Below are 25,402 nucleotides of genomic sequence, written 5' to 3'. Positions count from 1 at the left end.
TTTCAACATTTTTTCTCCCTCCGCAAGAATGTATTCTTTCAGTTTTAACTTGAAAGAAATCTAAAAGTAAAATACACTGTAAAAAGTGCTCAGTGTTAGGAGACGCTGCTTGAGAAAAGAAATCCAAAAGGGATTGTACTGTGCAGCTGTACAAAATCTAAGCCATGAAGGTGAAAAATTAGTGTTAAAAAAAACCTCATAGCCCTGTAGACCATACTTGGATGCTTTTTTTGTTCTCAGTGAGATATTAGAAAGGATAGGCTCCCATTCCACTCATAGGGCCCCTCACACTAGGTAAACTCTACTTGGTCCCAAATCTGTAATCAGCTGCGTAATTACATACAAAGTCTGGTTATTTTATATCTAGAGTTCAGTGGCACAGGGATAAAAGCGATGATACAAGCACCTTCAGAACTAACATTGGAAATCCAGATAAACTGGTTAAAATCAAATTACAAAAGAATCCAAATGTCTTCCTCTAAATGTTCAAGATAAACTGCTGCATCAACTACACCACTGACGTAACCCTAGGGTAAGTGCTAAACTATGAGCAGCGAATAACAGAATTTTACCTTCTAGATGAGATTTTCGTGAACAGTTGCCAACCAACTATTGCACTACTGTTTTTGAGAAACCAAGAGAGAACATGCCAGCTACTGGCAGTCCCAGGGTTCGCTGCTCACTGAGGACAGGTCAGTTATGGAAAACAATAGCGATAAGCAACGCTTATAACTCGAACTCAATTTTAATGCGGTCGCTGATCGTATATAATCATAACCACTCTAAAGTGCCTTTTTTACTATTTCTGAGGCCATTTGCAAGCAAGACAGAACTGAGCTAAATGTCATAAATAGCTGATATTTACGTAATGCTACTTGATAAGTTAACCAACCTTTTGCAAGTTGTCAGCTCATTCATTCTAGGCCTGTGAAATTAAAGCTGCATTTCCATGAGGCTACGCCACTTCGCCTGGATAAGAGCCAAAGCAGTTTAAAGTAGTGAAATTCCTGCCACCTCCACCCCCTTTGGTTTTTTTGGCTGCTTAAAAAGATTCTACAATACTCTGAGAAATACTTAAACAGGGAAAGAGATGTAATATGCATGTATGCAATAAACATAGTTAGTCGAGAGAAGAAAAAAAGCACATCCAACCACTTGCATTACAAAGACTCCTCAATTAATCACTCGGATTTCCTGCGAGCTCACACTTCAAGCGAGACTTTGCTTCAGTGATTCTCCAGCAATGGTTTTTACAGAATATTACCTTAGAGTGCTTTCTAGTTAAAGCTTTTTCAGTGCGCAAGGCACCCGGTTGAGGAAATACTGCATGCTTCATATGGAGATAAAGATGCAAAGGGAGACTTGAAAAGGAAAAAAAAAAAGTATCCTTCATAATGACACGCTCTTCTCCTTCAACAACCTCACAAAACATTTAAACTAATCGTGAATTACAATACTCTGCTGATGAAAATCAGAGATTAAAAATAACTTCCAAACGTGCATCTATACTCTAAATGTTATTTATTTTGTGCATCGGGATAAATGGTCTATAGAGGTATGATCACAGCCACTGTGTAGCTACCTTTGGATGAATGTGTTGGAGCAAGCCATTACACCTCAGATCATTCAGTGAAAATAATGTTATTTAAAACTGCTTAAGAATCCAATATGATAAGCTAACTCCTGAGTCACACACTTATAGCAATTATTTCATGCTAGTGAAAAAGAAATCATAGAGTTCCTACTTGGCTAATCAAAGCAAACAGATAACATCAGCATGAACCTCTCAACTTCCCTGCTCCCAGACCCTACCTACCCCATACGGACACACATGTGAACGACTGGAAAATTGCAAAGCTCCCACCCTTTCTGAAGGAGGAAGGGAATGTAAATTCTTGCCTGCCTTGCTACAATGCAACTTTATGGCTTGTCCAGAAACTGTTTTCTATCAATCAGAGATAACATACATTGACAATTGGCTAAGTCACATTTTATTCAGTCTGGAATAAAAGTTCTCTTTCTCTGGAGTCTCAAACAATCCTAGTTAGGTAGCGTTAATAGGACTGCTGGTGATTAATTCATACAAATTGACGCCTATCTCGTAAAAACTGGCACAGAGGGCATCATTCATAATACCTTTATATTCCTAAGGGTAATATACTCCAGGAGAATGCATTGCAAATGAGTTATTCAAATAGCAACAAACCAAAAGTAAATACTTCTGTTTTTAATTTCCTGGAAACGAACTGATATGGGACATACTAGAAGGAATTCTACAAAAAGGAAACCACTTACATAGCAAGAAGCATGTATTTAATTAAATGCTTTGCAAAGATACATGAATAAAGCTATGTGCATGACTTTCTTTAGGGATGGCCCCAGCTGTTTATTTTTTTTTTAAAGGAACAAACAAAAAACGTGGAGAGCACCGATGCAATAAAGAAACAAAAAGACTACGTAAGTTTGTACCCACATACTTTACAAAATAAAGCATGTTAGTGGTACAAAACATTCTATATAATGTATGACCAACAAATAAATGCACTGTAACATTGTTCTCTCAAACACCATAAGCCTAACAGCTAAGCTCTGAAAATTACATTGACAGTAGGCGTTTTTATTTCATCAGCCTTCTACAGAGTCATTTAGCACCATCACTTTTTTGTTGGTTTTGCCCTGCCTATCTCCTTTCTCGAAATAACAACAGAAGCATAGCACCTTTTAATATCTAAAATAGAAACAGGAATATTAAATGCATCCCAACTTCCAGAGATGAGGTAGCTCATGCTAAGAAATGATGGAACTTTCTTGCCTTGACAGCTCAAGGCCAATAAATCAAATTCCTGGTGATGCATGTCTGGATGTCAGATAAAAAAAATGAATGTCTAACCTTTCTTTCTCTTTATTAACAATTGGTCTGGTATACATGTGAATGATTTGCAACATACATAAATTGGCACCATATATAAGACATCTGTATAATTTGATACGTAATGGCTTCTAAGATGGGCAAGTATTGGAAAATCAACAAGTACTGGGTTTAAGATGTATTTTGAAGATTAAGGACAATTTAATAGAATTACACAGATACATTGTGAGAAGTGAAGTCTGGCCTTAAAATTTAAGATATGGGACACCCCTACTGAAAACTCATATTTACCCCAGGAGTATTTTTACTTCATAAATTAATCGTGGCTACGGAATACTCTTCTGAGCAGACTATTACATGGAAAAGTGCAGGAAAGACAATGCCAAATTAAGATGATCTCGTCTGAAGAGATTTTCTTCTACAAAAGACAGATTTCTGTTAATGACTATCACACTGGCAACCACAGGAAGACAAACTGGGGTTGAGGGAGTATGTATAATTGAAATATAGCCAGCGGCTGACAAAAGTGCTCTACTTTTTCTGTTATTCAGTATGCATCCAAGCAAAAGAAATAATCCTTAGAGCTTTACATAGTCCCACATTAAAACTATCTATTTTGAATATCTGTAAATTTCAAAATAATTTGAAACAAGAGCAAGGAAAAGATTCATATTGCTTTTAAAAGGTGGTCGTCAATCCTCTTAAAATTGTACTGTTGTACTAAAAAGTTGGTTTCAATCATTTAAAACAGAAGGTTTGTAAGTAAAATAAATATTCAAAAGGAGGCCGGGCACTTAAAAAGAACCGTATATACAATGCTGATCCAATATCAGCCATTACTTCAAGAGTCTCAGGATTAACTTCAATCAAAGTTCATGTGTTTAATTGCTGCTGTTGCTGGGTAGCGTGTTAATTTCCCCCCTTCCTCTTATACAAAGCAAACTGGCCCAATTTCAATTCCAAATTCCTGGTCGGTACTGCCAATGTCCACCGGTGCAATATCTATGATAGGTAAGCGTGCCACATTCTGTGTTCTGTACTCAAAGACAGTCTTGCCCGTGTTCCCGTTACGTTTCTGGAGGGGAAAAAAAAAAAGAAAAAAAAAATAAATCAAAACGTAGGCCAGAGCTCGTATCAGAAACAGTCTGAACCCCAGCTCAGCTGGCGAGTTGGCTGTCTGACAGGTCAGAAGGGTCTCACTGTATCTTCACTGAGCAACAGCCCCCCGGCCTGTACTGCAACTTGGTTATTTTAAAATGTACATATCTTGCTTTTACACTGATGAACAGACCTGTCAGATTGACACAGCAGGATTTCCCCCTCGAGCTGGACTGATTTTTCTTTTCTTCTTCTCTATGTTTTAATATGCGCCTGCGCACATATTCTTGGGCTATATTACTTTAAAGCACAGAGAATACTCTAATTTATTTCAAGTGCAAAAGCAATTTTAGAAATATTTTGCTAGCATCTTGGGCTGGGCTGAGAATGCTAACGAACATGACTAACTTGCTCATTTTTATGCCCACTAAGAATTTCTGGGGAGAACATTTTCCTTTCTGACTCAGTCAGTCATAGTACCATGGGGTTCCCTCCAGTGTATTGCTGCAACAATCTTACCCATCGGGCAGACAAATGCTTGAGGTTTCCTGACCTCTTTGTGTGATTACACACAGAGGCACACAAGCACTGGAAAATGCAAAATGGCAAGAGACATATCTCAGTATGCTCACAATAACTAGTAATTAGTGAATATCCTCTGAATAATGTAGACTTCTACTACGTGAAGCTAGAATTGTAGTAAAATACCTATTTGACCAGTTACTTCTACAATTCATGGTGAAATTCTGCAGCATTTTGATTGCCCCATTCTACAGATTTTTTTTCTAAATCAAGGAAGAACTGAAACCAGAAGACAAAAGTCCTTATTCTCTATAACAAATGACAAAACACCCAAACTTACAGAGCAGCTGTCATGCAGAACAGTGTATCTGAATCGGCTGTTTCCCTCCGCTTTGATCTCCAGGTCATTGGCCCCTTTCAGAATTACAGCTTTTTTCAGGTTCTTAGTCTGGTCATCCATGTACCCAACACTGTTTTTACAAAGGTAAGTGATATTCTGGGAAGCTTCCTTTGATAGGAGGCGGAGGAATGTCATCTGAGTGACAGCTGTATCCCCGTACACAAACTATGAAGATAAAGAAACAGATGAACATATATTACAAGAAAATTCTGTAAGAGTTCATGAATTTTAGAAACCTCTGTCATTATCGTAACCCTTTGCAGATGTGACTAGCAGAAGCCCTATTACATAAAATCTTAGAATGGTTTATTTTGTAATTTGCTGCCAGTTGAGGACAAAGAAATGTAGACATGCTGTAATAGGAGAATTTTGACCGTAAAGCTCTGCAGCTGAACAACTGAAAGGCAGGTGGGTCTCCGCAGACATGCCAAGTTTTGGAATGAATTCTGCCTTCTTTCAAAAAGGGATTCAGTAGGAACTAAACCTTCTGCATGAAATAGTGCATAGAGCAACCTCAAACTAGATAAGAAAAGTCTTCTTTCCTTTTCAAAGGAAAAAAGAAAATCTTAGGCACTAATACTGTCATTTTTTACAAAATATATTATCTCTATTCAGCAATCTCAGACATACTTATTATTTAGAATCTGTATAGAGCGCATATGACTATTGCACAGATCATACTGTTATCAAATCTGACCGTGTTTTCAAAAATTAAGTACTCTTTGATAATACTGCTGAAGATAATTTTTTCTTCCAAAGAGCATAGGTGTATGCAGGCAGCTAAACATGAACTGTGACATCTCGGGTCATGGCAAGTTCTCATGAATTTAATAATAAGTGAAAGCATCTCAATAAAAGCAATCAATATCACATCTGCTCTCAATATCACATCTGCTCTCAATTGTTGAAGTTCTGAACCATCATCAGGAATCCAACTGATAACAGCACTGTTATTTTTACACACCAAATACTTATTTTAAAGATATTTAATTACTTCCTATGAAATAACAATTGAAAATATTCTCTGTGCTTTTAATTTTATGAACTAGGAATAATTATGGCGAAAGCTTGTAAATTTATTATATACTTTGCATAGCATAAACTTCGGTTATTTGGCAGGATCATTAAGCTGATTTTTAAAAGTTACCACACAGGGAAAGCCCAACAGAAAGCTAAAAGAGTGGAATTTTTGTCTGCCTGGAGACTGACGCATTCAGCTTTGAGCATTCTAACACATATGATAACAATCACACTTTTTTAAAAAAGGAATTAGCTGAGTGGATTTATAAAATAAGCTTTGTATTTTTTAGCAGTAAAGAACTTTCTGAAAAAAAAGAGTAGAATTCAATTAAAACAGCAGTGATTTAAATCATGTATTAGGGTAAAAGTACACTTTTTAAGAACAAGGGTAGTGAGTTACTAAAGTAGACTGCTAGAGAAGTTGATGTTTTCGGGATCTAGAGAAATAAATCTCTTTCAGAAATGGCATACTTATAGCCAATCCTGCCTTAGATGCACCTGCATTGTTTCTCCCGGCTCTTCCCTATACTTACTGTACGGTAACACCCAATTGAATATAAGCCAGTCAATCAATAGTTATAACACAGACAGGAGATGAAGTTCTAAACCAGAAAGAAACAAGTTTCATAGAAGTAGATTCTTGACATTAAATATATTTAGTTACCTGTGATCCCCTGTTCATATCCAGGCCATACCAAATGGGCTTTACGTCAGACGACCTGCTGGCCCACCATGTTTTACGTGGAATAGTAGACGGGTTTGCAGAAATGCAGGTCTCTCCAGTTTCCATGTTGCAATACACTTTAATAGCATCTTCAACACATCCCTGGTTAGGATCAATCCAATATTCACCTACAAAGAACATAAAATGTGATTCCATTACGTTATTAAGATTCTTGAAATAACTGGGGAGATAAGAAAAAGTATGTCATGACAGTACAAAACACACGGAAAACAAGACAATGTTCCACATCATCTGATGCATGCTTTGACGTGTGCATCAGGTATACACTATAATCTTACTTTAAGATACAAGCTGATCAGTATTTCAAATATTTCAAAACTGGGGAACGCACGCTTGAAAGCTGTTCAAGGTTAAGGTTGTTTAAATCCATTGCAAAGCTCCTGGACACTCGAAGTGCGTAAAGAACACACAATGGGTAGAAGACAGTTTTCCCTACATATGAGAAACTGATGGCATCCCTTCCTAATGTTGATGTTGGAGGTAAAGAAACAGGGAAAAAGCTGGGAAGGCCTGCCACAAATTATCTTCCAGTCTGTTCTGATTTATCACTGGTAATCCATATAAATTAGGGAAAGTCCTAAATGGTACATTAGAGCATTACCACCTACGAATTGGCACTATGGAGCAGCAGCAGAGAATTCTGGATGAAAAACACCCACAGGTGACGTTTTGAGCTAATAGCACTTAAGCACACCACAACTAGGTACCAATCTAGCTCTGTCATCGTATAAGTGGTGCTCCATGGTAAAAACACTTCCAGAAGTAGTGTTCCATGGAAGTATAAAAAGTTTTCAAGCTCCTAGTGTGAATGTCAATTTAGACTGTCAAAACCTGTATTACACTATTTTTTCCAGTGACCAAGTATCTACTGGAAATAGGACAGAATCATATGGCACATGCAGGAGATGGTGTGCTTATACGCACCACTCTTCTTGGATGGGTGGCACAGCTTCAGGTCATCGCAAGTCCGTGCTGGGTGTTTCTTTGAACCATCTGGGCTGCGCATAGTCTCGATCTGGCTGCTCAGTGACTTCAGTGTGGCATGGACTCCTGGGTCTGTTTTATTATGGTCATCTGGGGCTGCTTCGTCTTCAGTAAACTCTGGTAGCGGATCTGCCATAGCATCATCATAGTGTCCCATAATGTCACCAATGGCAGCAGTGAGATGGCCTGGAGGCCCTGGAGGTCCCGGAGGGCCAGGATCACCTGGTGGACCCTAAGGTTAAAAAAAAAAAAAAAAAAGCCATAGAGGCACAGCAGAGTAAATACTATGCAAAATGATAGCAAAGCCAGACAATAAAAGAGCAAAACTTCACGGCCAATCACCCTAATGTGCAGGGAAAACTCAAATATAGATAAACAATTCACATTTCCAGGTACAGAGCTAAGAGATTAGAACTGGATGAGAGGTATTCTCTCTGCTTCATGCCCTCTCCGCCTGTCTTAATACCTTGCTCAATTTTTTGTTTCTCCTGATTTCAGACTTAACAGCTGAAAAAGTCACCAAAGAATGGCCGCCTCATTCTCATTTTTTAAGCCATCTGTCCCTCCTTGTTCAAATCCCTGCCTAATAACTCTATTTCTCAAAAATCCCAACAGCTGTAAGTGATTTTTAGAGCAACCTAAAATTCCTGCTTCCCCTGAGTCACCTCAGGCACATTTTCAACTAGTAAAGCCTGGACAGAAAATTTGGCACTAGAAATACCTTTACATTTGTCCTGCACAGTGCTGAGCTTTCTGGCCACAGGTGAGACAGAATCTACATCATCCTTACTCGTCAGAGAAGGTGTTTTCCTGACTGAGAATGTTTTCCTCAATGACGGGTTGTGAGGTCCTTTTGTCAACCTGAATTGTGACACCTGGGGAGGTAACTGAGTCCTGAGACAGAATGCACCTGTTAATATCTCCGCCCGCAGGCTCTACCAGCTCTTCTTCAGCAGCAGAAAGTCTGTAACATACCTTCACTGTGAGTTTGATGCTCTGGTGCATCAGATGGTATATCAGAATGGGGCATTTCCTTTGAGAGTAATCACTTCAGAATTCGCAACCAGTGCTCCTAATGTTTACTGCAGAGCGCACACCCAAACTAACACGCACTGCACCTTACAAAAGAAATCTTAACTTCTATTTCTCGCTTTGTGGTTCCAATTTATAGTTGCAGCAAGCCACCAAGGAAAGCAAAACTGAAGTTACAGGTATGCGATATTTCGTGTACTGTCTCATTACCCAGAGGAAGGATCTGGTACACGTTGTATTCTTATGCTCTACCATAGACTATTCATTCGAGTCTTGGTGCCTCGGCAGAAGTGGACATACCAATAACTGCAGGAATTCAAATTAAATAGGGTGGATATTAGCACACGATAAACACAGGAAACACCATGCCTTACAAGACAAAAAAACAGCAGCAACGGCCTTCTCTGTCTTGCTTATTATTTTATTCCACTTTTATTCCACCTTTCCCACTTCTTCCTAAAATAAGCAATACCAGTCTTTCCATTCTTCACGTGCTCATCCAGATCACCCTTTTGTCAAATCCCTCTAATTTCCTAACTTATCTTTCTTGGGATAGTATAACTTACATTTTATGACTTAGGTTATCACGAATTGGTAAATGTGAAATATGCCTGGGGCGCTTAGCAAAGGTTTAGGACTTTTTCCAAAATGGTCAAACCATTTTTCCTTAGTTGCGAATCAGTTAATGGTTGATGTATGTAAACCTCAGATCTGACTGAAGGTCAGCTGAGCTGAGTGGTAGAGTTTGGGCTGCTCATTTGGACTGAAGGATTTCCTGAAGGCAAGGCATGACGGAGTCCGCTGCTGGCAATCAGCCACACGGCTGTTAAAATTCAGTGCCGCCTTTGCGGGACGGCTGACTTTGAACAAGTGCTGGTTCCAGATACACCAACTGACCTATGCTTAAGCCTGAGGTTTTAGGACCCAACTTGCCAAATACCCATTTTGAACTGCAGATCTAACAGGATCCAGTGAGCTAACTGCAGAAGTAGCCCTCAGCTGGCCAAAGGAGAGCATAGGTGGATAAAACCAGGAATGTCACAGGTCTGGAAGATGAAAACGAGCCCTTTCAAAACACAGTTACCCCGGCTATTTGTTGGAGAAACTGTATCAAACCTTACCATTTGTCTTGAACTCATGGATGTTCGAGAAAGTGATGCAACGGACTGTATAAAATCTCATTATTTGAATGTAACCTTTTCCTTCCATATTCCCATCAACTTACCTCAGGTCCAGCTTCTCCTACACTCCCTCTAACACCAGGAGGCCCAACTGGCCCAAGTGGACCGGGACTTCCATCTTTGCCGGAAGGACCAACTGGACCTGGAGGACCCTAGAAAATGTAAGAGAAAGAAGGAATGCATTTTCGCGTTTCGTAACAAAGTTATACAAAACAGCCCTTTACAAGCAGCACCTTTCCAGGAAGCAATCCAATTATTTGCGTCTATTACCAAACTTTTCAAAATCACCCTTTTTCTTCTTCTCTAAAAGTAAGAAGGCAGCTTCAATGCTGCTGTTCTGAAGTCAGTCCCCTCAGCCAATATACCTTGGGTCAGCTGTATATTTTTTCCTAAAGCATTTAAGTGGGTTCAATTCCAGGTACTATGACAACTGGAGTAGCTGCTGTACACCCACATGTATACAGACTCAGAGGTACACTGTCACCTGGGAACATCTGAGGGAGTCATATTTCTCCTTTACTTTTGGGTGAATGACATTCATGGGGGTGCGAAAGGCAGAGTAGCAATTAGCAGAGCTGCCACATATATGGCTTTGTATCAGCTGCAGCAAAAGCGTCTATAAGAAGAGACCGTAGCCCTGTAGTTATTCTGAATTGACCTTTTATCTAGCTATAAACTACAATTATGTCAAAGTTTTACTATATTAAACAAGGTAATGTCTCTCAGCAAAAGATAGTAGGGTAATCCCACCTGATACTGAAGTCAATAAAAGCCAGTGAAATAAAAGTGATGCAGAAATAGAAACCTGATTGCGGAAAAAAAACAAGCAAGAAAAACCTTAAACCTGAAACATTACACTCACCCGAGGACCAAATGGGCCTGGAATGCCAGGACTACCCTGTTCACCAATAGGACCCTAAACAGAAGAAATTATCATATCATTTCTACGTTTAAAGCACATTCCTTTCCTTTTAAAGAATTAGTGTGTGATACACACAACTCCGTGTGAATACAATTATAATATACATGAAAAATGGGTAGTACCTTTCCCTCTTATGATTCATTTTCATTCTATTGTTCACTTTTGTCAGAAAGAGAACAACTGTAATCACAATTTAGCTTAATTGAAATTACTGGTGCTTGTCTATATATCAAGTTATTTCTGCAGAAAAGCCGCACTTTCATGACAATTAGACTAGCTTACAAAAGAGTAACTGACAGCGCTATAATGAACTGGAAAGATGCTTTGGATGTTGGGGTTTTTCTGTTTCTTTTCCTGCATGATGAAACTTCCAGCTCTTGTACAGGATCAGTGAACAAATGTAAAAAAATTAAGTTTTTCATGACATTTCCATTCAATTGCCACTGAAATCATGAAGTTAGTGACTATCGAAGTCCTCATGGCATTTTGCATTTGATTCCTTGACTGTAAAGAGTTCAAACACTGCTAAAAAGCGTTTCACACTCTAATGTGCTTATCTCAAATTATCAGCTTTTGCTACCATCTTGTGCTGACAGGTCTGTGATCGGTCACTGTAGGACTGTCACAAATGGAACAAGAGTAGGAGAGCACATATCAGGCAAAGCACAGGTTTACCTCATCACACAATAGCATTGTAAAATGGCATTAAAAATATTAGCAAGTACAGACAGCTGGGACACTCACAAACTCCTTGTGGGAAAACAATTACTCATGTCTGCTTTTTTTTTTTTCCATTTTAAATAACTATGTTCCAAATACATTATTTGACAATCAAGGAAATAAAATTATAGTAAAACCAGAACAACTTACAGGAGGACCAGGAAGACCTTGAAGCCCAGTGAAACCCCTGTGTCCTTTCTGGCCCCTGTCGCCTCTGTCTCCATTGTCACCTTTGTCACCACGAGGTCCTTGGGGACCCTGTAAATATCAGTGATGAAATGTAAAATTCTGAACTGAAAAAAAAAAAAACAAACAACCTCAAAACCCCCTCATTTTCTTCTAGACACTACATTCAGGCCTCCTTCACACTAAAGCTGGAAAGAAGGTGATGTTGGTGCAGCTCCAAGAATCTTAATTTTTTACCAAAGAATAAGTAAATAATTACAGAAAACTGTGTTGTGCTTAATTATAGTTGTGGTAAATTTAGTCTACTTAGCTTCATAACGCAGTCAAAAAAAATACTAAAATACTAAATTAAATAATTTACATAACAGAGTTTTTAAGATTGAGAAATTTCTTTGCCTTACTGGATATGGCAAATGATTTTTGTAGATGAAAGACTCATAATGATAAAGCACTTTTTCAGTATGAAATCCTCCATGTTGCATCTTTACGTCTCACAGCTCCTTTCACCTTCAGTATGGTTAAAGTACAACTGAAGTTACATTCCCTAACTACAGACAACAAAGTCCACACTCCCCAGTACAAGTAGCTGGTTCAATTACCATGACAGTTTCATTCTTGGTATTTTTAATAGTTCCAAACTTTTCATACTAATTCAAGAATCATTGGAAAAAATGGCTTCTGCTTTCAATTCTATATTTCTTGTCCCAACTTGCATGCTAAATTTCTCAATGCCAGATTCCAAATAGTTTATCAATGGCATCATTATCACTAACTACTCAATAAACTTTTCCTGTCTCTCATATGACATCTGCTTAGGGACGGGACAACATTCTTTTGAATTTCCCAAGTTTGCAATTAATTTTTGTTCCAAGCTTGGATTGTAAAAGACTTATGTAACACAAAAAGATGGCTCGTGTTTGTTTTTCCATTTGGACTGAAGTCAGAATCTCATGAGTTGAATTAAGGCAGTTTCATGGGAACAGGTGATTTTGTTATATTTCTGCCGTTTTTATCTAAAAATTTGCTTTTTTTGTTCAGCATTCATTTTTTTACTCCTTATTTGAACTGCAAACACAGACCCCAGCCATTTGCTAACTCAGGTCTTACCATCACCCGGACAGCAACACACTCCAAATAAAGAAGCTTTCAAAGCATTTGTTATTTCTCTGCAAAGTATTTTTAAAGAAAGTGTAGAAATATTAGTGTTTCCAAACAGATTTGTACAGCTTTGCAGCTCAGAAGACTACCTGCATCCACTTGCAGTCAGAACACTAAAAGCTGAAGCCCTATTTAGCATTCTTATAAGCATTCTTATAAGCAATGCTTATAAATACTTAAAGGGTGGGTGTCAGGAGGATGGGGCCAGGCTCTTTTCAGTGGTGCCCGGGGACAGGACAAGAGGTAATGGGCACAAACTTGAGCATAGGAAGTTCCACCTAAACAGGAGGAGGAACTTCTTTACTTTGAGGGTGGCAGAGCACTGGCAGAGGCTGCCCAGAGAGGTGGTGCAGTCTCCAACTCTGGAGACATTCAAAACCCGCCTGGACGCGTTCCTGTGCAACCTGCTTGAGGGGACCCTGCTCTGGCAGAGGAGTTGGACTAGATGATCTCCAGAGGTCCCTGCCAACCACTGTCATTCTGTGATTCTAATTTGGGCTCAGTTTCTCATAAACACTTCCCTGTAAAAAATACATCAGATAAAACCACAGTGACCATGGAGAACTTACAGGCAAACCTCTTTTCCCTGCACGACCTGGGGGACCCATCGGACCTCGAGAACCCTACAAAGATCGCATACAGAAGATATGTGAAGGAATGCACAAAAGCATACACAATAGTTTTTTGATAAACAAACTATTAAAAAAAAATAGCATCACTTACAGTTTCACCTCTTTGACCTGCATCTCCTGGAGGGCCAACAGGACCTGGAGTTCCTGGACCCCCTGGGGAACCCGGTAATCCTGCAGGGCCAGGTTCACCACGATCACCCTGCAAAACATAAGTTCAACATTACTTATCTACCGAGGACTGGACTAGACCAAAGCAACAGGACTCTAGCATTGCTAATCTATTTTCTAGCAATTACAATCTACAAAGATATTGCTTCTGTAATAACTCAGGTCTGAGTTTGTGGAGGCAGGTGTTCTAAGACTCTTAGCCAGGTTTCCTCACCTTTGAAAGGTACTACTTGTTCAAAGCTGTGACACACTTTCAGAACAAGTTCTCCATTCAAATTAACTGAACGAACAGAAAATCTATAATAAGTCAATAATAAAATGGAGATTTCCAGAAGTGACTTTAGAAAACCATATATTCTTACACGTTCTCCAACAGCTCCATCTCGTCCAGGAGTACCATCATTACCAGCAGGTCCCTAGAATTATGGAATAAAAATAGGGCTATTGATTAGCTCTCTTATTTTGCATTTCTATAAAAGAACTAGAAAGTTGTTCTCCACCTCTAACTTCAAGTTGAGAATAACCACTAGACCGTCTTTTTTTTTTTTACATATTATGAGGCTCTAATACTTACTTCAGGACCAGCTTCACCTACAGGTCCAGTGGCACCTGACTGGCCAATAGGTCCTGGGGGACCTTTATCGCCAGGTGGCCCCGTGGGACCTTGTTTTCCTGGTGTACCCTAAAAAAGATGAGAAATATCATATCAAAATTTTAACACAAAAGAGGGAAAGCACAAAAACACCTGCTGCCTGAAAAACAATACTGATTATCCAGTCTGAAGTTCCATCAACATTTGTAACTTCCAAAACCTGATAAATAAGGAAAATATTCTTATAGATTTTGAATATATATTTAGTATACTGTGTGTTTTTAAACAGTTTAATTGTGTTAGTTGCTTTTGAATAGGCTTCTATTGACTAGAAGCTACACTTAAAGTTAGTCTGTCTGGTAGCAACTCTTTTAGGCACACACTGCCTTGATATATCAATATGTCTGATGGCATTATCTGCAATTGGTGAGGTCTTTTTGACTCTGGAAAATTGTAATGCAGTTTGAAATAAGTAACAGGATCTTATTTTCCCTGTCTCAACACCAAGAAATCTTGTTAGCCTGGAATAATTTCTGGCCAACTTTAACTATAAATTCACTTTATGGATCCAGTGGTAATGGCAAATCCTCCATACCATCCCTTTTACTAATAGGCTATTTAATGGCTTGATCTTCTGGATCATTAGGCTTTCCAATAAATATCTATAAATCCTACATGAAAGCAAAGAGAACACAAATGGCAATTTCGAAGACTGTAATTCACAATTTATGAAATACCAGTTACAGAGTATTTACTCACATCCAAGTGACCTTTGGGCACCTAAATGAAGAGTCTGGGGTTGTTTTTTTCAAGGATCTAGTTTTAAGTCAAATAGGAACATTTTAGCCAGAAGTCTTAAAGCTATTACCCACTCACTCTTAATTCAGGTTCAGACCTTCCAATATGGCAGGAACCACCCTCACTTCATGCAGTTCCAAGAGATTTAGTTTACTATTCTCTCTATATTCACTCCTGCAATTGGAGTTTTCCAACTTTATCCTCTTGCAATGGGGCACTATGTTTGGAATCCCACAGGGATGATGAGAATGCCCAAACTGGTGGCATATTGACTTGGTCATTACTTACTGCAGGACCTGGCAGCCCTGGCATGCCTCTTTCTCCTCGCTGTCCTGGCATACCAACAATGCCTCTTTGACCAGTAGTTCCTGCTGGACCAGGGGGGCCATCTGGGCCCTGAAATCCACAAAGGATAAAACAATGTCACTATCATTTCAGTAGCAAGAAGTGTAAGTAACAATGAGACCACGCCTAGAGTTGGTCTAGGGAGAATTACTAACATCAATGAGGACATACCGGCTGCCCGTCTTCCCCTGCATCACCCTTGTCTCCAGGACCACCAGGAGGCCCAGATGGCCCTCGATCTCCCACACGGCCATGAGAACCAGGATCACCACGAAGACCTGGGGGACCTTCTTTTCCTGGCTCACCAATAGGCCCGGCAGGCCCTGGAGCTCCCTAAGAAGATTAAACATCTCATTACATTAGACCCTTTTCTGATCAGGACAATTAAATTCTAAGAACTGTGCTTTGATTAACTCTAAATACGCACACTCTAAGGAAGGCCCAAAGTGTGAATGAGCCAAGAGCTATTTTCAACTCATTTAAGGTCAAAAAAATGAGATTAAATAAATATCTCATCAAATTATGTCCAAGCTACATCCCCTCACCACAAACAATTTGCAATTCTAAACTCCCTCCTTTAAAAGACAGGGGTTCCCCCCCACCCCCTTTTTTCTTTTCTTTTTTTTTTTTTAAACTCAGTTGTTCAACTATATCTAGAAAACTCACCCTTGCCCATTCTTTCCAACATCATCAAGATAAAGTCCATACTCAACCTTTTCATTCATGTGGTACAAATTACTGTTTTAATGGACATTTGTTCATTTCTCACATATTTTTAAAAGACTTCACATTTGTATTATGTTTTTCACAACTTCACGCCTTTTGATAAACTCACAATGACTGCAAGTTATTTTTCTCATCAGAACATTTAAAGGCATACGAAGAGAGTGGCACAGTTCTCTGTGTGGAGTTGAATCCTCTTTTGCTGATCCACAGCTATTTTGTTTTTTTTCTTTTAGTGCTTCTGAAAATGTTTAGACATGAGAGATTTTGTGGGTTTGTTATGGTTTGTTTCTAAATTTATTTTAGTGGATCTTATGAGTAACTCCACCAATGAGATAACCCAGCAGAGGTCTCTCCTTTTTCCAAAAAACTCTCCTAACTTCAGCCACCACTGAAGAGACAAAACACTAAAAAGTACAGGAATGATATAGGTTGTTGTTTTGTTCCTGTAAGCAATTAAGTAATTAGAGCAGCTTGAACAGCTCAAAGCCACCTTAATGCAGTGAAAAATATTGCACTAATCTGGACACACTGACACTGGATCAAGGCCAAGACTAATGAGTTTTATTTAATGAAGCTGGATGTAAGCATGCAGTCACAGAAGTCAGTGCTGACGAGCTGTTCTCTTCTATAGCATCTGGCCATAAACGCTGCTTCATGTTTCCTGTTTTCCTTAGTCTTCAGGTTTTCAACAACCGGTTTATAAAATACACCTACTAGGAATATGACAATTGACTTACAGTAGGTCCTGGAGGCCCAACTCTTCCAGCAGATCCTGGGAATCCAGTAGCACCCTAAAAAACATTTTAATGCCAACTTTATTGAAAGAAATAGAGCACTGGCTACCTCAAATGTTCTCAGCTGAATTAGTGAGCAAATGTTCTAATTACAGACTGTAATGCTGTAGTGCATTACACACATTACATAATGCTGTAAATAAAGCTGTAGGACAGTACACACATTACACACAGCATTACATAATGCTACACACATTACATAAAATTTCAGTATTAGATTATCTGCAGTCAGGTCAGAAAAAAATAAAATCTACTCACAGGTGGACCCTGAGTTCCTCTACCACCTTTCAGACCGGGAACACCTGAAGGACCCTAAGAGGAAAGGAGAAAGAAGGGGGGGTGATAGTGAACACCCAGGACATTTTAAATAAGCAAGATCGGCCTATGCCATTGGTTCTCTGACAATGTTATTTATACTTGCCGGTGGACCAGGAGACCCAGCAAGACCCTGTGGTCCTGGAGACCCAGCATCTCCTTTCTGTCCAGGTTCTCCAGGTTCACCTTTCACACCCGGTTGACCATCAGGGCCCTATAAGAAATAATATTTAGAATTATATAAGAAATAATATTTAGAAGAGACGTCAGCTCAGAGAATACCAAATCTTTCCAGCCTAACAAAGTCATTTTGTAGGGAATTTCTAGAAGGCAAAAAATAACAGGAGAACAAATCAGCCCAGAAAACAGTGCATTTGCTAAATGGTTCAGTTCAAGAGAACCATAACAGTTTAGCACAGTCTTTAGAACATCACAGATGGGATTTTCTAAAGTCTGTGAAGTCAGAATTTCCATTTAAAATATTTTATTATCTACCTCACATTTTTGTTTCCTTTAGATTTTCTGTTTTCCTCAGTAGCTATTACATACCGAAATGCAAAAGGGACTGAACAAACATTGTCTTTTCTAGTCTTCTTTTTCCCACCAAGGGAAGCAGGTGCCTGACTCTCTGTGAAAGGTCTGAAACACAATATTTAGGCTGTGGGAAAGTGTGGGGTATTCACTAGAAAACTCACAAGCCTTCCATTTGGTCCATCAATTCATTCCAGGTTTTGCTGCTCGTGGAGCAAATCTTTGCTACCTTCAGTAGATGACATTTTTATAACTTGCCTCATTTTAATCTCAAAGGAACAACATAGCATATTCATGAAAATATGAAATCTGGTGAACAATTACATAATCTTACCAACAAAGCCACTTTTCAACTGTCTAGAGTATTTATTGGCCCTTTTCTTTACTTGATATACCGATGGGAAGAAGAAACGGCTCTTTTTGAACAACAACAGATGTCACTCACGTTCAAGAACACTGCAGTATTATTCATAATGAAGGAAACTAAGTATGTCAGAGCATTACTGTTACAAAACACATACCGGAGGACCCGCAAAACCAACAGCGCCAGTTGGGCCATTTTCTCCTCGGGACCCCTGGTAAAAAAATTACAATAACCGTATTTAACATAACAGTCTTTCTATATACAGTGTAATTTGCAGTTAAATATACAAGAAAGGATGTTAACTATTTACTGTCATAAGTGTGATTATACTTTTACTCTATTAATCAGAATCAAATGATCTTTTTATCACAAAATAAATGATGTTAACTATGTTAAGATCTGCCATGTGTTCAAGACTATATGTAAACTTTCAGAATTTAGAGACGGAAGGCATGTGCAAGCACTAGAACTGTAATAGCAGAAATTCTGCTCACTACCACTTCCAGTGACAGCAGGATTAGCCGAACTGCGCACACTTTATGCAACCTATCATTCCAACCAGATAGGCTGGGAAAAAAAGAATAGTTCAAAGATGTATTCTTCTACAAGGTCAGAATGGGCTATGAGCTGTTTCAAATGAGCTTTCCACACAACAGCTTTGTTTGGAACAGAAGGAGCTGAAGGCTGCCCAGCTCCAGCACTCCCCAGAGGGGTGGAAGCTATTCCAATTTACACTGGAAATAAGGCTGTTCTCATCTGTGACAGAGACATAATCAATTCCAAGCAGTATGAAGGATCTAGAAGGGCTGAGTCTTTAACTCCCTAATCAAAGCCAACGCTTAAAATCCTTAAATCACAACATGGATGGAAGATGACAAGAGTTAGTGTAATTAGATGAAAACTAAGATACACTTCTGTGATTTGTCCACCTAAATATTTGTATGGGTACAGTAGTATCTGGTACAGGCATGACTTTAAAAAGATTTAAATAATTAAAAGTGGTGGTATACTTTCAGGAGTGAGACAAATGAGGGTAACTCTATGTAAAAAATTGCCTAAGACAAGCGTAGGACAGAGGAACAAAATCTGGCAAGAGTTTTGCAAGTGCACAGCATCAAGACAGGAACTGGAGATTTTTAGCTACAAAGAAAGGGGAAGAAAAAAGAGGAAGATATAACAGCAAATGAGACAAAACCTGGGGTTTGGATCGGCGTTAGATGTTGCTAACTTATGTCAGGCAAAGAACAAACATGCTTACTCACAGGGTTTCCACGGGAGCCAGGAGGGCCAACTAGACCTCGAGGACCTGGTTCGCCCTTAAAATAAAATTAAATGTTATTTCCCAAGTAACTTATCAGACAAGTCGCAAAAGTGCCAATAAAGTATGATAATATTAAAAAACTTCAGTAGGGAATGGCATAAAAATCTGTTTACCTTTTCACCCGTGGGACCTGCTGGACCCATTGGGCCTATTGGACCAGGGAGACCCTTTTGAACAAATTAAGATAAAAGGAAGTTAAAAACAGTGATTCTTCAAAACAGTTAATTTGAAACTTCTGATATGGTACTACTTCCATATGCTTTTTTATTGCTTTAAATACTTCTCCTTTACCTCTGAAATCTTGTTGGGTCTTCTTTACCTAAAATTTAGTTGCATTTCCTCTCTAAGTGACCAAAATCCCATATCTCAAAAGCCCTGCTTTCGTTCATTCTCTCTTTCTTCACTAACTTCATCTTCTACTTTATGCAGCATTTATGAATAAGGCCAATGATAAAAAAAGCCCTGGATTTATTTTGCTCTCTCAGGAGGAAACAATGTCCTTCTTTTCACCACTTGCATAGAAGCTCTCTATTTCTTTTATGCTAGTATTTCATTGTTTAAATTAATTTTAACATGTTCATTATTACTTTCAAAGATTAATTTATATCTTGAAAACTCCTCAAAATGTTCTTTTTCTCTTCATAGGGCAGTTAAGCAAATAAGTTCCAATCTCTCCATCTAAACCCATCAACTGCACACAATGATCCTGCAGCACTACTCATATCACATTCTTGGATATTTAGATATCCCAGTTACGATTCTCTTTTACTAGAAGCAGAGTACCCCAAATTTGCACCACGTTTGTCTCGAAAAAAATTCTCCCTCCCCTAAAAATCTGCACTGAGTTCAAACTGCAGAGAAATACAAAAAAGACAGCATTAACAAAGGATATTGCATCACCATCAATGCTGTAGTCATAGGTAGAAGAGATATCTGCAGATATCTAGCTTTAGAAGAGGGATGTACGTTTTGTTCACCATTACTTTCTTTGTTACTGTAAGCTATAAATTTGCCTTACAATGACTAAGAACTGTTCCGTACCTTTGGATACTATCCAGCTTACAAATAAATTCCAGCTCACAGCTGCTAATTGTGAGTTAGTGTTTCTGTATCATAGGGTTTCTCAAAAAAACTTCCCTTCTTTAACTAGAAATTTAGTCCAGTCAGAACCCCCATCTTTCGTATGTATCTCAGATTTCCAAATGCCTAGCTGTTAGTACTCCAACTGATTTGCAAAACCCAAGAACATCAGGTAGATGCAGTTTATGTAAAAACAACGGCTTCTGTGAAGAAAATATAGTCAGTGCCTATATGGCAAACCCAGTATATTGAGGATTATTGGACAGCTGGTCTATGCAGAAGTGTGCGTGCAACATCTCTTGACCATACCGGATTTACTGCATGTGAGCAGACCAGCCATGTTACTTATGCACAGGAGGTTCAAAGCTTTCCAGAAGTGTCAGCGACTTACTGCCCATGTGGAGCTCAGTACATTTACAGGAATTTTCACCTGTGAAACTCAGGACAGACTGTGGGCAACTCAGTCCAAAGAATAAGAAGACATTTGCCTTACTCCAAGAGGCAGAACTGGTGGGTTTGGGTTTTGGCTATTCATCTCTGCTTGTCCTTTTTTTCATATTTTTACTATAGTTAGCTTAGCAGAATCCTACATGAACATGCTACTTCTGGGAATTCTTTCCATTGACATCTTAACATCCACTATTGATTATACAAAACACGGGCTCGGCACACAGATATCCTAAAACGTTGTGTACAGCAGCCTTGAAAAACTTGAAGACCAAATTTGAAGGGTAGCGGGAATGGGAATGAGAATGACTGTCAACCCATGATATTGCCAAACTGAGTAGTGTTTAACTCTATGAGCTGAGAACCTCTAGCACAATAAACAATCTGCTGTGTGGAGAGTAGGTCGAAAAAGAGTGAGAGTTACTTACTCTTGCCCCGTCGTTACCAGCTGTACCTTCAGCACCTTTCTCACCTATGCCGCCCTATGGAAAATACCCAGAAAGTCTCAATTATGACACCAAATGGTGAGCAGTTCATACCCTGGAACAATTACAGTATTAAGAGACAGGTAATTCTACTCAGCACAACAGAAATAACCGAACTTACTCTATCACCCTTGGGGCCAGGCGTTCCAGCGATCCCTCTTTCTCCAGGCATACCTTGAAGACCCGGTGGGCCTGGATCACCAGGCGTCCCACTAGGGCCCGGGCTTCCCTGAAACAAATAAAGAACAAGTTGTTGTCTATTCATATGAGAAGTATCCCTGTCTCTAGGCTGCAGAACACGCTGTGCCTGTGTTGAAGTCTCTGGGGTACAGTTTTAAGTAATAATTTTCTCTTAAATTTGGACTTTATTCATGTCCAAATACTTTTCTTTTCCCATTGTGTTACTCAGGAAGTTCAGTTGTAATATCGTAGTCCTTCCAAATACATTAGTATTTACTCAGTGCATACTGGGGATGAGAACAGACAAAAAAAAAAGCTTGAGCATCTTTCCAACTTGACCTTGATGCCACATGGGTCTCTTACACAAAGTAGCTACAGGTAGAAGTTGCCAGGAGCAGAGATGCTTTATGTATGCTTTGCTTCTCATAGCTCATGTCAATTACAGGTCCTGCATTACTAGAAGGACCCCCTATCTGGGGTGACCTTCCAAGGTCAAATTATATCAATTGCAGGTGAAAGAAAGGCACGCAGCTTTCAGTATTTTCCTTTAAACACCCAACCCTGCCAAGTCTCTTCGTGTAAACTGACATGGTTCTTAAAACGGAGCCATTGCCAGAGGGTTTTCTGCAGTTCAGAAATGGCTTTGCCCCGTTCTACTGAGAAACAAACAAACAAACAAATTTAAAATTTTGACCTGTATAAATTCACAAAATGTATTTACGTTTTAGTATCTTGCAAGTTATTAATATTGTTATACTGGAATAACTGCATGTCCTCCTAGAATCCTTATATAAAAAAGATACCCTTTGTTAAAAGAGATCCCTTTTATAATAAAAAAGCCCTCTGTTTTATGTTCATGCAAATGAGCAGAACGATACATTACATCACTGCAACAACACAAATCTCCATTGAGCTTACCTTTGGACCGTCAGGACCATGACCTCCAGCCATACCCTTTTCACCCTGGATTCCTGATGCACCTGGTTCTCCCCTTTCCCCTGGGTTGCCACGTTCTCCCTAGAAAATGAAAAATTATTACTTATTTAGAAGTCAGGGTACAGTTCTGGTAGACAAAATCCTAAATACACCCCAAGTGCAGCACTGCTATTTGAACAAAGAGCCTGTGAACAAATTCTAGGAGAACTGATCAAACAAAAAACAGCTTTATGCTTTTATTGTTAAAGGTAGGGAAAATAGTATGTTGCTCAGCAAATTAAAAACTGTCACTTCACAGCTGTAAACCCAATCACTTTGCAGCCAGTACTCAACACCATAAGCCACGAAACCATTAAAAGCGGTAAGTTTAACAGAAACCATTTTAATACATAGCCATGTTTACAACCATTATATTGGTGGGCAAAAAAGTCCAATGTTCACTTTGGCTGTTAAAGTCCATATTATATATCAACTTCCAAGCTCAGAGAATTGTTATGAGTGTTTAAACTCTGAAAGAAAATACTTACCCTAGGGCCCAGCGGACCAACAGCTCCAGGATCTCCAGGCACACCCTAAGCAGAACAGAACTTACCATTAGAATGAAAGCATTATTCATGGCCTTATAGTTAAGGAAATTAGAGATAAAAATTTTCATTTATAAAGTACTGTAAATGTAGATGGCTAGTTCTCTAATATTATCTATCCATGACAAGAGGAGGTAGTCCAACTTCCTCCAAGAAGATGGACCGATTCTAGTAACTGTTTTATCCAAAAGCAGTTCTCAGACAGCTTGCAGACTATATCAGTACATATTTTGAAACAGAGTGGGAAATTAAATTACGAAGAAAAGAAAAGGTAAAACTACTTTATGAAGTGAATTCTTGTTAAAGTACACAGAAATTACCTGATCACCTGGCTTTCCTCCCTCACCTGGAGGACCTGGTGGCCCAGGCAAGCCCTGTAAAAAAGTAAATAAAATGGTCACTAACATGATAGAAATTTGTGTAAATCCAGATTTAATTAAGACACAAATAATACGAATGTAGTATTATACGCAGTACAAGAGCGTGCCCTCAGAGATCCCCAAGTGAAATAGTTACATGAATATTTCAACCAAGTGTTTTCTCCCCTCTAAATGAGATGGCAGCCCTTCTTTACCATTTGTAGGATATATATCAGCCATAAAAATAAAGATATCTACAAACGCAGATTGACTTAACTTAATTAATACTTCATTATCAAAGCAATTCTTTTGCTCCATATTTGGAAAATCTCCGGAAAATCTCCAAATTAAAACTGAAAACCAACAAAGGTTTTCTCATGGGATACAGAGCTGGTATTTAAGCATTTGCCGAGTCAACGTAGTGTGCAGATGGTGGGAAAGCTAAGTATGACTAATTATTCTGAGCATCTTTGCCTTAGTTCTGAAGTTGTGTTTTGTTAAACATCACTTGACTGAATTTCTCCAATTTAAGCTGATAAAGCCATGGATGTTTGTTTTTTTCTTTAAAAAAAATGAATTCACATACCTGAAACCCTGTAGGACCTGGAGGGCCTTGTTCTCCTCTTTCACCTGCCAGACCCTACACAAAAGAAAATAATAAGTATGCAGTAGAAAAATAGAGGCAGGCTCCACAAGTTTCCTTCTCTGTGAATATGTATATTTTCAACTACGTATTTTTTTATTACACGTTTTTACTTACCCCAGGCCAAGATGTACCCTATCTAAAAGATGTAATAAGATGTATCTTATTTCTTTATATGTCCCTCCTCAAAAGTCTGTGCTGACAGGAAAACACACAGTTCCATTGAAACAAAGGAAGCTAGGAAAATGAACTACGAGAAAATTTTGCTCCTTACACTATTTTTTGAAATGGTCAGTAAAAGGAATTAGGCTACCAACGTATATATTTTCCAATATAAAATTTTTCTAGGAAAATTTTTTCTTTAAATGTTCTTGGGATTTTTTGTTTGGAATCAACAGCTGGCATGAAGATAAAAGTAGAAGCACAAAGAGTAACGGATGGAGTGACAGGCAGGCAGGCAGAGTGGTAAAAGTTGACTTACTGGTGGGCCAACAGGACCAGAAGGACCAACTTCACCATCTTTACCAGGAGCTCCCTAAATTAAAATGACATAGGAAGAAGTCTTGTATAGTGAACATATATAACAGAAAAGCATCATTTTATGTAATCACTGCAAGTAACAGTCACACTCACTCTCTGTCCTGGGACACCTGCATTGCCTGCTTCTCCAGGTTTTCCAGGATCACCCTAATTTGTAGAAATAAAAAATGACTATATTTGCATACTGGTTTAATCCATTAAAAGATATGCAAGTGTTTAAAGTTAAACAGATCTTGGCTACCAAGTGCCATACTCACACTACTACCCTTTGGCCCAGGAAGGCCCATGCTGCCTGGCTGACCCCTGATTCCTATTGAGCCTGCTGGACCTGGACGTCCATCTTCTCCAGGAGCACCCTACAGAGAAAAAACATTTTCCACGTTAAACGATAAATATATTTTATTCATATGAACCTATTTAGCCCTGGAAAATTCTGTAGATATATATAAAATAACATTAACATGGTTTGGTGCTACAGTTATCAGTCAAAATATCTTTAAGCAGACATAACTTTAGGCAAATACTATGCAATTATCATCATTGAGCTATTATGTACAAATACTTTATTGTTTCCTTAAAGAGACATTTAGAAAAGATATTTAGTTCAAAATGGTTTAAAAATACCGCTTCAGCTGCTGAACAACAGACACTGCTATAGAGACAGACACTGCTATACAGACAAAACTAAAGGAACATCATCTGCACTACTTTGGGAGATAGGAATT

At 38.8% G+C, this 25,402-nt stretch overlaps 1 protein-coding gene across 1 annotated transcript in view; it reads right to left on the bottom strand.

Annotated features, from left to right (window-relative positions):
* Window positions 1–2,291: 2,291 nt before the first annotated feature.
* The window catches only part of COL5A2 (collagen type V alpha 2 chain), a 113,510-nt gene continuing 90,399 nt past the window's right edge, over window positions 2,292–25,402 (bottom strand). Inside the window, exons 27-54 of the mRNA XM_054209114.1 lie at window positions 24,935–25,033; window positions 24,771–24,824; window positions 24,619–24,672; window positions 24,081–24,134; window positions 23,456–23,509; window positions 23,079–23,123; window positions 22,534–22,632; window positions 21,557–21,664; window positions 21,379–21,432; window positions 19,537–19,590; window positions 19,365–19,418; window positions 18,260–18,313; window positions 17,314–17,421; window positions 17,151–17,204; window positions 16,836–16,889; window positions 15,544–15,705; window positions 15,316–15,423; window positions 14,212–14,319; window positions 14,000–14,053; window positions 13,561–13,668; window positions 13,407–13,460; window positions 11,644–11,751; window positions 10,714–10,767; window positions 9,896–10,003; window positions 7,579–7,870; window positions 6,574–6,761; window positions 4,830–5,054; window positions 2,292–3,944 (exon numbers count right to left, since the gene is read on the bottom strand). Coding sequence (XP_054065089.1) covers window positions 3,798–3,944; window positions 4,830–5,054; window positions 6,574–6,761; window positions 7,579–7,870; window positions 9,896–10,003; window positions 10,714–10,767; window positions 11,644–11,751; window positions 13,407–13,460; window positions 13,561–13,668; window positions 14,000–14,053; window positions 14,212–14,319; window positions 15,316–15,423; window positions 15,544–15,705; window positions 16,836–16,889; window positions 17,151–17,204; window positions 17,314–17,421; window positions 18,260–18,313; window positions 19,365–19,418; window positions 19,537–19,590; window positions 21,379–21,432; window positions 21,557–21,664; window positions 22,534–22,632; window positions 23,079–23,123; window positions 23,456–23,509; window positions 24,081–24,134; window positions 24,619–24,672; window positions 24,771–24,824; window positions 24,935–25,033 — 2,715 coding nt within the window. The 3' untranslated portion in view covers window positions 2,292–3,797. The remainder of the gene's footprint in view (window positions 3,945–4,829; window positions 5,055–6,573; window positions 6,762–7,578; window positions 7,871–9,895; window positions 10,004–10,713; window positions 10,768–11,643; window positions 11,752–13,406; window positions 13,461–13,560; window positions 13,669–13,999; window positions 14,054–14,211; window positions 14,320–15,315; window positions 15,424–15,543; window positions 15,706–16,835; window positions 16,890–17,150; window positions 17,205–17,313; window positions 17,422–18,259; window positions 18,314–19,364; window positions 19,419–19,536; window positions 19,591–21,378; window positions 21,433–21,556; window positions 21,665–22,533; window positions 22,633–23,078; window positions 23,124–23,455; window positions 23,510–24,080; window positions 24,135–24,618; window positions 24,673–24,770; window positions 24,825–24,934; window positions 25,034–25,402) is intronic.

This window comes from Rissa tridactyla, chromosome 7 (genome assembly GCF_028500815.1).
Source record: "Rissa tridactyla isolate bRisTri1 chromosome 7, bRisTri1.patW.cur.20221130, whole genome shotgun sequence".
In the NCBI taxonomy this organism is placed as follows: Eukaryota; Metazoa; Chordata; class Aves; order Charadriiformes; family Laridae; genus Rissa; species Rissa tridactyla.
The sequence above is the reverse complement of the archived record's forward strand: the minus strand, read 5'-3'. Positions and strand labels throughout refer to the sequence as shown.